The 15,602-nt window shown below is 41.6% G+C and overlaps 1 protein-coding gene across 2 annotated transcripts in view; it reads right to left on the bottom strand.

Moving 5' to 3' along the window:
• Tmcc3 (transmembrane and coiled-coil domain family 3) overlaps positions 1–15,018 on the bottom strand; it is a 72,113-nt gene extending 57,095 nt beyond the window's left edge. The window contains exon 1 of one of the 2 annotated variants that reach the window (XM_026398546.2): positions 14,823–15,018. Coding sequence is in view for 1 of the 2 variants with exons in the window: in XM_026398542.2 (XP_026254327.1) it covers positions 14,823–14,900 (78 nt within the window). In the remaining variant the exon portion in view is untranslated. The remainder of the gene's footprint in view (positions 1–14,822) is intronic. The other variant, XM_026398542.2, reaches the window with a different exon arrangement.
• Between the last annotated feature and the right edge of the window lie 584 nt (positions 15,019–15,602).

Here is a 15,602-nt window from a genome sequence, read left to right as displayed (position 1 = left end):
GGGGGGGATCTGGGGATGTGGCTCAGTGGTAGAGGCCCCTGAATTCAATCCCCAATACCACCAGAAAAAAAAAAAGAAGAAGAAGAAGAAGAAGAAGGGCTGTATAAACACACTGGTTCAGGGAATAAAGGTACCATGTTGAAAAAATAGCAAGTTACAAGAGATGTCATTTATGCAAAATTTTAACTCAAGAAACAACATTTTGCTTATTAATTCACTCAAGGTGTAAAAACACATAAAGAAATAACACCTAACAACTTCAGGTTAGAGAGATCTCCGAGGAAGTAGGAAGGAAGATGCACCCATGTAACTGTACCTGGGACCATGTATTTCTTACAAATAAGTAACTGAAATCAGATGCAGACAAGTCAAAAGGCTAACACATCTGTTGACTCGGGGAGGCAGGAATATGGGTCTCACTGTTTTTAAAATGCCTTTTTTCCATATGTGAAAGATTTAAGATTTAGAAACTAATCATGAATTTGTCTACTTCCTGTATTTAATCAGAACCACTTGGCTCTGCTTTGACATGGATTTTCTTTCTTTCTTTCTTTCTTTATTGGTTGTTCAAAACATTACAAAGCTCATGATATATCATCTTTCATACATTTGACTCAAGTGGGTTATGAACTCCCATTTTTACCCCAATTGACATGGATTTTCTTCAGGCTCAGAACATTGTCCCCTTTGTGAAACAGCTGCTATTTCTCATAGGCCTCTTCCTTACCTTATAATTCTGGAATCTGATGTCACTGCATTTATGTCCAGAGGTCATTAATATCAACTTTCAATTCAACAACCAAAGTATTCATAAACATAAGAAAATTAAAATGCACTGAGAGTTTAATAAGTTAGTTGCCCTAGAAAAACCATCAGGCTCATTTCAGGCGGCTGAGTAAATAGTAAACTAAGAAGCAATTATTTTAAAGAATGAATTACTAACAAAGTAACTGATTTCTGCAATGTCCAAAGTATCAGAAAACATAAAATACCTTTGTATCCAGAATTAGTATCTCTTTGTCTTTCAACAGTATATATATATTATTCTTACTTATCAATCTGTTACCATTAAAATTACCCCAAACACACAACTTATTTTAAAACTAAAGATTTAAGGAAAGTCACAAGAACACAGGCTTATTATGTTTATTTCCTAAAGAAATAAAAGTTTCAAAAGAATGTTGGAGCCCTGGACTCACTGTACAAAACTGGCCTTACACAGCAAAGCTCCAGATCTCGTTTTAAGTCTATAAAATCAGAGCTTAATGCGAGTCTTGAGCTTTTCAACAACTTTCTTGCTTTTGGCCCATTTTAAATGGCTAGACTGCTGGTCAAATTTCTCAGCAGTGGTTTAATGTCCTCCACCCAGCCAAAGGGCAGAGTACTTCTAGGAGCGCAGTTAACGATCTGTGTGAGTATCCCCACTGCTACTGGGAGGGCACACACGAGCCAGCTGAATGAGACCCTGGCTTGTCCTCTGGTGCCCAAACGCCCAAGAGACGCCAACTCAGGGAGTGCTTCTAAACTGCCCGCACATGAGGTAAGCTTTGGCGGACTCTACACAACAAATATTACGTGATAATTTGCTTAGGTCAGGAGGCTTTTATAGGCACAGTGCTGTTTGCAAACAAAAGCATATGTAATAAAAGCACCTTCACTCCACCCTTAATATGCTCTTAGGTAAGGTTATGAAATGTTAAGTGTTAGCACAGCCAACAAACAGCTTTAGCTTCCCTCTGGGTCAGATGCAGAGATAAGGGCAGCTGGATGGTTCAGTAATTATCAAAGGTGCACAGAGCCACCCCTAAATAGCTATTAACAAGGCACAGGGGTAACATACAAGTAAGACTAATGAGCCAGATAAAGAAACAGCTTCCTCCCTCCAAACCCGAAATTTTGTGGTATTTGTATCCTAACAGAAATGACAAATCACTGTGGGCTGGGGCTGTAGCTCAGTGGTAGAGCACCTGCCTCGCATGTCTGGGGCACTGGGTTTGAGCTTCAGCACCACATAAAAATAAATAAATAAAGCTATTGTGTCCATCCGCAACTAAAAACAAAATATATTTTTTAAAAAAGGAAAGAAAAATGACAAATCACCTTAAAATTTCTCAGTACAGGGCCCAACTCAAGGATCCTACATACACTTACCAAATGAGAAAATGAGCCTGACAAAGCAGCAGCCCTGGACCCTACAGGACAAAAAGTTAGGCTGGGTGTCTGCCCTTCTTTCTCCCCAGCTGGGATGATAAGCCACCAATTCTTTAAAGAAGCAATGGTGGTTTGGAAAACAATGCACATTCTTTATGTGGTAGCAGATTTTTGGCAAATGATGGGAGGTCAGGATTATTCTTCTTATTATTTAAAAGACAGCTATGCTGCCCAGGCTGGTCTCTAACTCCTGGGCTCAAGTGATCCTCCTGCCTCAGCCTCCTGAGTAGCTGGGATGCCAGGTACATGCCACCATATCCAGCTTAAAGGACAGGACTTTATAATGTTAAACAGCATTTGTCGAGAGGTGACATTTCATTCAAAAGAGAACTAAAAGGAAAACTTAAACTCACACACGCCCCTTTACTATCCTTTCTCCCCTCCACTTTTGTTCTTCCTTAATGTAAATAATATCAGAGTCAGGCCTGTTTGAAAATTTCTAAATATAAGAGCTGGAGTTCTCAAAATACTCACATCAAATCCTCGGGGGCAGGAGGCAGGCACATGAAGGCTATCGATCCAGAATAGACACTCCAGAATCACAATCTTCTGAGTGCATTAGTTTTAAAACTCAGAGAAAAGGCAAACACTTATAAAAATAAAACTAGATACATGTGGACAGCAGTATTTTTAAAGACAGGTAACTATTCAAAAAATAATATTAGGATAACTGCATAGACATCTGAAAGGGAATCTGATCATTTTAACTGGTTCAAGCATAAAAATAAAAATCATAAAATATATTAGGAGAACATGGGTGTGTTAGCTTTTTAAAAAAGGATCTCAAAGTACAAAGGCCTCTGTAAGAATGACACAATCTATAATCATTAACATTTTCAAATTTCTTCATGATGAAATCTCATTAATATATGTTCATACTTTTAATGTGCAACCTCTGTGTTCAGCACAAGCAAAACAATGACACCAGCAACCGGAAGAATTCTATGACAGCCCCCACGTTAGGATCCTCCTTGTAGGAGCAAGATTTGTGAACACGATGGGATTTCATTCCCATAACTAGGTTATCTCATATAGCAAAGCTGAAATTTTTTTTCAGATATAATTAAGGCCCCTATCAGTTGACTTTAATCAAGGTAGCATGCTGGGTGGGTCTGACCTAAGCAGGTGAGCTTTTATAAAAGGAGGATCTAAGGGTAAAAGACAAAATGCCTCAGTGACTATTGTCCCACAGGCTTGAAGAAACATTGCCATGTTCTCCAGAGCACCATGTGTCAGGGGACAGTGGGAAGCCTCAGGGGGATAAGAGCCTCAGTCCTACAGCTCCAAGGAACTTAATTCTGTAATCCACCAATGATCCTGGAAACAGAGCCAAAGTCTTAACAGAGGGTGCAGGCAAGCTGCCACTGAACTCTAGGCCCATGGAAACTGAGATTAAAAAAAAAAAAAAAGACAGCACCCATTCGTTAAGTTTGTAATTTGTTATACAATAGTAAAAAATTAACATAATCCAGGAATAACAAATTGGGAAACATGTATGTGCAAAGCAATTTGTTTAATAAGTGAAAAACTGCCATAAATCTTTAAAGAGATCAACAGATAAATGGCCAGAATATGTAAGCAGTTGACAAACTGGTTTTTTTGGTTTTGTTTTAGTACCGGGGATTGAACTCAGGGCACTCGACCACTGACTAAAAACCCAGCCCTATTTTTATTTAGAGACAGGCTCTCACTGAGTTGTTTGACCCTTCGCTATTGCTGAGGCTGGCTTTGAAATGGGATCCTCCTGTCTCAGCCTCCCGAGCCGCTGGGATTACAGGTGTATGCCACGGCACCACGGCACCTGGCAACAAACTGTTTTTAAAGTATAAGAACTGTTTTTAAAGTATAAGAAAATCTGATCAATTAATGTATTATAATTAACTACTGGAGAAGCTGGCTGAGGGGTGCATGGGACATTTCTACTATTTTCTGCAACTTCCTGATATTTAAATGTTTCAAAGTAAAAAAATGTAAAATATGATCAACCTCATTTGTAAGAGGAAAAAAATTAAGGGTACCAGTTTTCATCTCTCAGATTGGCAAGGATCAAAAATCTTGATAATATCAACATTGCACTGGAAGGATGTGAGTTGAGGCATGTTCACACATTCCGGGTAGTTATATAAACTGTCACCAGTTTGCTCACTGCTGTACCCCAGTTCCTGGTGTTTTGACACAAAGTAGGTACCGTGTTCAATTTGGCAATATCATAATTTAAAATCCATGTGCCCCTTAGCTGAGCAATCCCACTGTGAGGGATTTAGCTTACTAGCATATCTTTATATGTGCAGAAAGAAGCATGTCCAAGCCACTGGTGTGTCTGTAATCACCAAAGATTGAAAGCCATATGTCCTTTTATAAGGAAATGGTTAAATAAATGATGGAATCACCATATGCTGGAATCTTGTGCCACAATTAAGAAGAATTAATCTGCACTGAGATGGATCAAGAGCAGAACCCGCTTTCCAGCTTCTGAGCCCCACGGTGCAGTTTCCCAGCAGACTCATTCGGCTACTATTTCCAAACCCCACCCATGTGCCAGGCTGCATGCCTCAATACAAAGAACACAATCAACCCCAGAGAGGAGAGGAGAGGTGCCCACAGACACAGCTCTTACTGAATGGGCCTCATATTGTTAGATAAATTAAAATCTATGCCAGCTAGTGATTCAGTCTCAAATAGAGGCCACCTGTTCCAATTAGTTAGATTAAAATAGTACACTGCTAATATCTGAAGTCAAGTTCAGGCCTTTGGGCTGATCACAATAGCTTTACAAAGAGATAAAAGGGACTTCTGGTCCCCAACCCATAGCTGGACACACCAAGGACACATACTTAGGTGCTGAAGCACTGTCTCCAGTAAGCATGGCATGCTTTATTTTTGGACAAGAGCTTATATCCAAATTTCTCTGAAGGGCTGCAGCTCCAGGCACTATTTAATGTCCTCACATTACCAACAATCCTACATACATATCTTTAGGTTCAACTTTACTTCATAAAAAAACAGCTGAAATTTCTTCACTGTCCCCGATCTCTCCTTGCCTGAAATTCCCAAAGAATCCCCATCTTCTTGATGTTCTATACTTTGGCCTAAGGTCTTCTACTACCTGCCTCAGTTTTTCTCAGGTGTTCAGAAGACCAAAGTCATGTGGAGACACCCCTCCTGCAGTGAGCAGCACTCATTTCCAATCTCCCTCTAGGGTGCCCACCCAGACGAGACTGCCATCCACTTACCAGAGTACTTCTCCTCATCCAAAACATCATTTATAAACATTAAATCAACTGATGTATACGCCTTCTGGCACACAAAGGATTCAGGGTGCATTAAAGGAAACACACATTCAGATGGTCCTTGGATTGTGATGGTCTGATGTATGATTTTTCAACTTTAGGATTGTGTGAAACTGACACACATTCAGCAGAAATTAAACTTCAAATTTTCATCTTTTTTGACATGTGTTCATAAATCAACGACATTCTACAATATGCTACTGCTTCCCAATAAACCCATTTTAATTTGAATGTAACATGTTGGAAGTATATAGAATACACCTACCCTATCAGGCACCACAGCCTAGTCCATGATATTCTGCTGCATCACCACCACTGCAAAATGTACACTCACGAGTAGTCTGTGCATCCTAATCTTGCACCAAAGATAGTTTAATAAATGATTTTTAAGTAATACCAGCACATTTTTTAAAAAAAGCTTCACATAAGGATTGTACCCCACTTTAAAAAATTGGCATAAAATCTGTGAGTATTGTGCAGTGAAATATGATACTTTAAACATGCTCAGAACAAATCATCTAACACAAAGCCTATTTTATAATAAAGTGTTGAATGGCTCATATAATGTAAGTGTACATGCATGCACATGCCCACAGACACACATTCTTACTTTAAAACCAGACCACATAAAATATACATTTCAAAAGAAAGTCAAAAGCAGGATGTAAACATGCAGAAGGCCCTGGGTTCAATCCCTAGCAACACACACACACACACACACACACACACACACAGAGATATAAAAATAAGCAGTCCATAATATCTCACTCAGTTATTTTGAAATTTGAATTTGAGTTGCCTATTGGCCAAAGAAAAAAGAGAAATAGTTAATAACTCAAATTTTCATAATCCACTAGGGGTTAAAGTATTTCTAAGCATCTTCCAGGCCACGGGTCTAGAAGAAAGGATATATTAAGATTAGTGTTTTTCTAAATGATCTTCAATTACTTTAGGTGGCCTAAGACAGAAGCTTTAAAGAACAGAGTCACTGTGAACGGGTGATTCCCTCTTCAACCCTCAATCCCAACCAGCTGTTTCAGTCTGGGAGGAACACTCTCTGGGGTCAAAAGCTCCCCAGCAATGCTCCAGCACTCACTAGCTACTGATTCTGGCACCGCAGGCCCCAAACTCAAGTGATATTTAGCTGGAATAGTAACAATGATACTTTAAAAACAAATTTAAGTTAAGGAGTGAACTGATTTAGAAATATCAGGTAAATTATAGACCAGGTGGTAACAAGCGACATGTAGGAGGTAAGGGGTGATTGAAGGCTGGGAAACTCTGTGGTAGGCCGTGCGTGACTCAACACCAGAACAACTAAGGCTGTTAGTAATGGGTTTCCTAACGCCACTTCCCGTGGTTGCTCACACAGCTGGTAAGTGAAAGAGTTGACTTTCAAGTTTGACTCCTGAGTCCACTGAGTCAGTAAAGCTGGAGATCATGAGGAAAAGGTGTCTGGGCAACATCGAAGATGTAAACCACGGGACTGCGGGGTGGGGAGACTGAGGAAGCCTCCCAGGTTTGGGGACTGGTTGGATGGGAAGAGACTAATTGGGAACCAGGAGATTGAGAGAATGATGTCTGACAAACAGACTTTGATATGCATGTGGGACCTTCTTGGTGGAAATAAATGTTTTGTATTTTGCAATAAAAGCCACACCTTACTATTGGGTTAGGCTCAAGTCAGTGTGTAGGGCAGAAGTCACACGGATTTCCCCTCAGCAGGGCACTACAGTAGGGCTAGGCACTGGACATACCATCTCTCAGTAAACCATTGTGACTCAACAGGCCATTAGCAGCTGTGACTGTCTTCCTCACAGTGCTGAGCAGATAATACTTCCACTGGCCAAGAAATAGATCAAGGTTTTGGTTTGGGTTTAAGGAATGTGTTGTTTAAGTTATATACATGTTGAGCATCCCTAATCCCCAAACTTTAAATGCTCCAAAATCTGAAATTTTTTGAACACTGACATGATGCCGTAACTGGAAAATTCAACTTGAACTTTATATGACAGGTTGCAAAGGACAGGCACACAAAACAATACCGTATAAAATTATCTTCAGGCTATGTGTATACATGTATATGAAAAGTCAGTCAACTTTGTGTCTAGATAAAGGTCCCATCCCAAACTACCTCACTGTGCATATGCAAATACTCCAGAATTAAAAAGCAAATCCAAAATCTAAAACACTTTTAGTCTCAAGCATTGCAAGTAAGAGATAACCAACCTGTATACCCAAAACACTAGGTACTGGGAGATGCTCTCAATCAGAGACTCACAGGAATTGAACATTTCAAAGGCAACAGCAGACTCAGGTGGAATTCTAGGTTCCAGAATGTAAGCAGTCTACAGCTTAAGCATCTGCATACCCTTTCTCCAAACATCCCATCCCCAACTGGTAGACTCATCTCACAAAAATTTACAATGAAAAATACAAAGACACTAAAAGGCACCTCCAAAATTACAATTTTTTAAAAGTGGCAACAATCCAGAGCAGCTATGTAGCTTTATGCTGTCACCCTTCTTCAGTTCAGCCCTGATCCCCACAAAAATCTGGAAATAAAACTCAGAATGATAATAACCTAAAAATAAATCACTCAAACACACATTTTCACCTAGAAAATTAACAAAAATTTTAAACTGTTCATCGATTTTTTCCTGAAAATAATTTTAAGTTCTCAATTTACCTAGTTTAATCAAAGAAAATTAAGCAATTAATTTGGTAGGCCCAATCCCCAGCACATGTGTGCATGTGCATACACACTCTCTCTTTTGTCTGAGTGTGTGTGTGGGGGGGGGGTATCAAGGTAAACAGATATATGTCTATACAAAGTTCTCTTTTAAGACAGATAGGATAATGGTTAGTCCTAATCAATCTGTATTAGTTACATGATTTTACTGGCTATAGTCTGGCTGACATACTTTTTCTACTTCTGCAAATGAAATGATGTGAAGTTAACATCTAAGTTCCTTTCCAGGGTCTAGGGGTAGTTCAGTGGTGGAGTACGTGTTCAGCATGTATGATATCCCAGGTTCAAGCACCAGGATTTAAAAAAAAAAATAAATGAATGAATAAATAAATAAAATTCTCTAAGGAAACCAGGAACAGTTCTCCAAGGGAAGAATTATAACACTTTGTTAAAAAAAAAAAAAAAAAAAAACTCTAGTAACATGCCTGAGGGTATTAAATAAATTTCCTTCCACTTCTAACGTGTTGAAAACACAAAAACACATGGAGTCTAATCTCCCAACCCTCTTCCTTTGAGAGGACTGTGCCTTCAATCCAGTTCAGCCAGGATCCCACAGAGAGTTCTGGTGAGGCCACTGGAGTATTTTTTTCTCAGTTCCCTTAAACTGTCCTAGTGTTTTCAGTTATCAGGAGCCCCTCAGACCTGAGGCAGACACAAGTTTGCAACCATCATTTAGATGTGGCTTCCTGTAGGTTCTTCAAGAAACAGTCCTTCAAAAGATCTGGTCTCCAAAGAAAACGCAAAGTAATAGAAATCACACCTATAGTCTGCACTCCACCGCACCTCCTACAATGGCGGACAGTTACATTGCTCTTAGGTGTTTTATTATTATTCCTTTCCCATCTTGATATTAACTGACTGGCTAGCAGGTGCTGGCTGGACAATGCTTCTACATCCTACATCATTTATTTCTCACAACAGTCTCCAAAGGGAAGCATCATGACACGATTGGTAAAAAGGGTAACTTTGGTAACATGCCCAAGGGAGACTTGTGGGGAGGATGGCTAAAGAACTGGAACTCTGGACCACTCCAGTGCCTGTCCCTCAAATGTGATGTGCTGTGGGGAGACACAAGAAGTAGTGGCTAAATATTACGAAGGATTTCCCAGAAAGATCACCAGGTGACTGATTATGTGGCACAAGAAAACAGAAGATGTGGATATGCAGTTCAGTCACAGGGATCTACTGAGGAGACATGTATCTGCAGCCACATTTTGAACTCAAAGGTTACAAGGAAAACCCAGAGTCATAATGCTCTTCAGTGGCTCATCCTCTTGAAACAAAGTATCAGGCTTCAGAATGTTTTTCTCATGCTCTTAAATCATGACCTTATGTAACCGCCTTTAAGACTTCCCCAAACTGTGGGCAAATTCTTATATACTAGATGTTACAAAATGTTCATAAACTATCAATCATTCAAAACCAGCATTCGTTCAAAAGTTTATGAGTATATGACTATGTGCAAAGACTGGCAAAATGTGTGTTGTAAGAATCTAGAGCACATAATTTGGGTAGGTGTTCTGCTGAAGCTGTTCCGTCATTTCCCAATAGCCACAAGACCTCGAACAAATTAGTAACCAGGCTGGTCTTCAGCCTCCTCAACTGTAAAATGGAGCTGTAAGCAGGATACTGTGAAGATCAAAGAGATAGTGAATTTGAAGTACTTTCCATCGCCTGGTGTACATTCAGTAATCAGTGCATATTAACTACTACTGGTGAGCATTCTTTTGTGCTCTGTTTGCCTCCTTACAGAGAAATAATCAACAAGTTCACTGTTTTGCTTCACATAGCACCCCTCCCAAGTCCATGAAGTGGCTGGATCAGGCACAAATCATACATCCTGATGCTCCTTTTCTAAGGAATGAAAAGTCCTCATTCTGATTCACAGTACAGTGATTCATGGTTCTCTTCCTTTTTTCTCACCACCCCCTCTATTGAAAACACAAAAACACCAGAAACAGCAGGGCTGAACGCCGCAGATTCGCCTAAAGTCAAGATGTGGGCAATTTTCATCTAGCGCTCAGTTGATTTCTAACCTTAGCAGCAGCCCTGGAAACTCAAGCCCAGGGTCTGAAGCAAAACACATCCTGTGATCCAGTCAGGTAGCAGCTGTCTTGGTGCTCAACAACGGATGTGACAGGCGGGTGGATCCACAGCTCAAAAAACACTTGCCCTATCAATCTAGTCATCCCAAATATAAGAAAAGTCTGGCCTGCAACACCATTCATTATTCACAGTCTCTTTAATGAACTCTTTAGAATGAAACAAGTCACTGGCTAGAAAAATATTCACAGACTGCTCTGTTCACATTTCATAAACATCATTGCAGTTATTCCTTACAACACCCATCTTGTGTAGAAGAGGAAACTAAGCCTGAGAATGAGTAGAGAGCTCGAAGTGTTGCCAGTAGCAAGTTTCACTACAGCGAGATCTGTTTTCTGAAGATGAAACTAATGAAAGTGGGTCTGTGGGGAAAATAACCTGGGTCCTTACAGGTGCGATGGATAGAAGTTAGTGAAGGTCCTTATGGCTGAACTGGGTAGGAGGTGACTGGGGGTACAGAAGGAAGGAATCAATTCCAGAAAAATGTCAGAGAAAGACCTAGGTTAGAGAGATGGGGGAAAGCAGGCACTCAAAATGACTAGCAGTTCTGAGTAATCAAGGCACCAACAGAATAAGAAAAAAAATTCACCTTACATACAGATAAAAATAGCTAACATTTGAGTGCACACAATCTTTATTTATTTATTTATTTTTGTACTGAGGATTGAACCCAGGGGTGCTTAACTAGTGAGCCAGGGTCTCACTAAGTTGCTGAGGCTAGCCTCAAACTTTTAATCCTCCTGCCTCAGCCTCCCAAGTTGCTGGGATTATAGATGTGCACCACATCTGGCTCAATCTTAACTTTTTTTTTTTCAACAACACTCTTATGTAAGACTCATAGTCACTCCCTGAAGAATGGACTAATATCATACTTTTTATTTATTTTCCAAGTTGGTTTTTTTTTTTTTTTTTTTTTTTTTGCAGTTCTGGGGAATTGAACCCCATACGCTTGTGCATGCTGGACAAGTACTATACCAGCATGTTTAGTACATGTATTAAAAATGTTTAATACATGTTTAGTCTTATTTTTATTTTGAGGTAGGGTCTCACTAAGTTAACCAGCCTGGCCTTAAAAACTCTTTCGTTTTTTTAAATTAATTATTTTTGGAACTGAAGAATCTAAGGACACTCTATTACTGAGCTACATCTGCAGCCCCTTTTTAATCTGAGTCAGGGTCTAAGTTGCCAAGGCTAGCCTCAAATTCACAATTCAGCCTCAGTTTTCAAAGTAACTAGAATTACAGGTGTGTACCATCCTACCTGGCTCATCACTTTTTTTTTTTTTTTAAATAGATGGCTAACTACAGGCTCAGAAAGATTATTTAGGACACTGTCTTGGTGACCAATTGGTAACTGTGAAGAGCAAGAACATGATCCAGACTGGCCTAAACCTGGAGCCACAGTTGCTCATAGCTACACTCAAATGGCTGGAAGTGACACTTTCAAACATTTAAATGAAAACGGTACTAACAAAAATTTGATTCACACGTGATTTTTAACATGAAAAATAAACCAGTTACTGTAAAGAAAGAAGACTGCCCATATTCTTAAAAAGATGATAAGCTTTAATAATCTAGGACAAGAAAAAAAAAGGATTCTAATTATGTATGCTCTTTCTTTTAAAGTTGAGATGTATTATGTATGTCAAGCTAACAAGCACTATTTCTGAGTTTTACAAGATAAAATTTTTAAATGTGAATGATTCTGACTTGTTAGCTTAGACACAATCACATAATTCATTGGTTTTATTACATTTTTGCTGAAGGTGAGGGGGATCTAGGTCAGTCTACCTGACTATAAAAATAGACTTTTGCAATATTAAAATAGCACACTGCCTCATTATTATTCCAGTTACAGAGGCTTAAACAAGCCTAGCAAAAGAGATGTGTGTATTTTTCCTGTTATCTCAACAGGGTATCAACTTTGAATTTTTTTTAAAAAATGACCATTTGATAACAAAGAACATGTTCTCAAAAGAGTGGCTCCTATCTGGAAGGAAACTGCATATTATTAAAAAAATTCATCACCTCTTCCTAGGCATCCCCAATTGTTATTTTAGGGAAGCCAATTTATCAAATGAGACCATTAGGGCTTAAATCATAATTTACACTAGTTTATTCCCAAGGAGAGGGTGCCATTGAGAAATTAATCCCTAATACCAACTGATGTCTCCCTTTTGCGTCACGTACTCTCTGGGTGTAAATATGAAATGTCTTTATAGCTGCACCTAATTGAATTCCACAAAACAGAAGCTAAAATCATGGAATGAATACTTCCTATGCAGGGGAAACTGCTTTTGCTTTCCCTTCATTAGAGTAGACTTAATGCAGCCTTAACGACAGGTTCAAAATTACATCAGACCCTTGGGGCTGGGACTATAGCTCAGTGTTAGAGCACTTGCCTAGTACATACGAGGCCCTAGGTTCAATCCTCAGCAACATGTTAAAGAAATAAAATAAAGTTATTGTTCTTAAAAAAAAATTACATCAGGCCCACTGGAGAAAAGTTCTTTAGAGTTTGCAAGATTTCACTAGTTCTCCTGATTCCTCACAATGTCAACAATAAAACCCCTAAGAGCAGAAAGGTAAGAAGTTTAGTCTGGACTCTTAAGAAGTCCAGCACTGCTACTATAGAACCTGCGATCTTTTCTACTAAAGTTCTAGTCACCCTCTCTGCCTTTCTTCTAGTTCTCACTGGATATCTCGTTTCCCCAATAGACAAATTTAGGAAAAGTGGTACATACAAAGTGTAAGTTGGTTTTTAAACACACCCTATTTCAAATCAGGTATCTCCATGCTAACAAAACAATGTAGCACATATAGCATGTGAGCAGACTTTTAAAGAAAATAAAGATGCCCAGTCCAATACAGTGGTGGCACTTTCACACAACATAGATGTGGAAGTCGAACTATGACAGAAACGGCAGAGATAAACTCCTCCTGCAGTTCAGTTACACTTTCCATCTAAGTACTTGAAGTAGAGACTTTCTCACCTGTTTTAAAAGTGAGTTTTCCAAAGTTTCATGAATTCTACCAATTGCTTAAATGAGCTGGGCCATCCATCTCTTGAAATTACTGTTTACACAATCGTACTGTTTACACAAATATCAGCACAGTTATGCCAAGAGAAACCAAGCCTCTACATTTTTTAAGTCTGAAATTTCTTCTGTCAACTGCAACACTAACTTTATAGACTGCACAATCACAAATTAGAAAAACATCTTCGGTTAGCTGTATTATTGAGCAGTCACCCTTAAAGAAACTTCTAACTGTAGGTAACCAAAAGTCGTTCTCTTCCAAACAGTGTTTCTGGTTATTTTCATAACAAGTTATGAGCTTTTAAAGAAAGGGGGGTGGGAATAGGGGGAAGTGGGAAGACAAGAGGTATTATTCCACCAAATATATTCAAACTGCCAAAACTTGAAATTATCTTGTTAAATTAACAAGTGCCAAAAAGAAAAAAGGAAAATGTTCTAGGGGCTAATTACTTCACTCCTGGGGTAACTTGGGACTATGACTGAACACCCTTCCTGCAGAAGGGTCACAACCATTCCTTTCACTGTTGTTACTATCTCCATCTGGTTTGTCTTTGGATATTGAAGGTGGCAGGCCTGAAACTGATTCTGTTCTACCTCCTTGAACTTTATACAGGGAAGCTGACACCCAGATCCCCAGTTCGCTCGGACAAGCGCAACTCCAGGTATTTCTTTCCAGAACAGATGCCAGGGTGGAGGAGGCACATTTTAAATGGCACTTCAATCAGCCACGAGGCGAACAGATTTCGGAGCCTCTTATCCAGCCTCGAGGATTAAGCTGCCAGGGAGGACACAGGTATTTCCCGGAGAGACCAGCGCTCTGGCTGCGGCCTCCGTCTTTAAATTGAAGCACTCTAGGGCTCATCCCGCAGAATGCCTGGAAGAGCTATTTTCGCCCACAGCCAAAATCAGCAACGGCAAATTACACTGCAAACAATGGCGAGGGCGCCTGCTCCGAACGGCTGGAAACTCCGGAGAGGCAGTGCGAAGACTGACTTTTCACTCGAGCAGAAGCGGGCCCGCCGCCTCCCGAGGGCGAGACACGCGGCGGAGCCGGGAGGTTGGGAGCGAGGGTGGCAGAGCCCGGCCTGGAGACCTCCAGCGCCGGGTGGCGGGATTCCCTCGCCTCCAGGCTGAGGGCGCGCCCTGGCGGGGAGGGCGACGAGCGCGGGCCGTCGGGGAGCCTCGGGCGCCCGGGACAGCGCGGGGCCGAGCGGCGGCGCGGGCTGGCTCTGCTCCCCACCTGGGCGGCGGACGCGGGCTCGGGGCCCCTCCAGGTCGGTGATTCGGGGAAGCAAGGACCCCAGCAGAGGGAGAGGCGGCGGCGGAGCGAGTTAACACGGAGCCCAAGCCCCGCCCGGCCTCGCCCCCCGGCCCCGCGCGCCCTCCCCGGAGCTCGGCGCCCCCGCCGCCGCCCTGCCGCGGCTCTCACCCGGCTCTTGCAGCGGTGGTGCCGGCCGGGGTCGGAGTAGGTCCGGTCCACGGTGAGCGCCGTGTCGCTGCCTGGCATCTCGGCGCCCAGACTGCGAACTTTCCGTCTCCTGGGGCCGTGCGCCGCACAGCGCCGCTGGCTGCCAGCCGTGCTCGGGCTCGCCCCGGGAGCCGCGGCCGAGGGGGCGGTGCGGGCGGCTGCAGCTGTTGCCGACACCCGCGCGGCCGCCCGGCTCCGCAGCCACCGCCGCCGCGGGGTGGGGGGAGGCGGGACCGGGAGACGAGTCTCCGCCCCCTCCCCTTGGCCGCCCCGCCCAGCGCCCGGACCCCGTCCAGGTGCAAGTTCTTTGCCTCGCTCCCGGGAAGACACTAGTTCCACCCCCTCTCACTCTGCCCTCTTTCTCCTCAAAAGATAAGCGACATCGACACTGCTGACTTATTTGTGTTTATGATAAAAGATGACTTTGAGAGCAGGATGTTAATGATGGCTTTCAATGCTTCCTTTTAGGTTATTATTCACTCAACGGGGACTTACTGAGCAACTACCATGAAACAGACCCTGGGCTAAGGACCGGAGACGAAAGAAACAAAAATCAACCAAAAAAAAAAAAAAGCCATTTCTTTCCTTTTGTGATTCCACAGAGTGTACACTAAGCTCCTACTGTGTTGTGTATTTTAATTTTTTGCATGTCTGACTCACCATGTTGTAAGCTACTTGAAAGTCCGGACATGTTTTAGCATTCGCCATTCCCAATGAACTGCCCCATCTACAAAGAATTTG

Source organism: Urocitellus parryii, chromosome 5 (genome assembly GCF_045843805.1).
Source record: "Urocitellus parryii isolate mUroPar1 chromosome 5, mUroPar1.hap1, whole genome shotgun sequence".
NCBI classification, from domain to species: domain Eukaryota; kingdom Metazoa; phylum Chordata; class Mammalia; order Rodentia; family Sciuridae; genus Urocitellus; species Urocitellus parryii.
The sequence above is the reverse complement of the archived record's forward strand: the minus strand, read 5'-3'. Positions and strand labels throughout refer to the sequence as shown.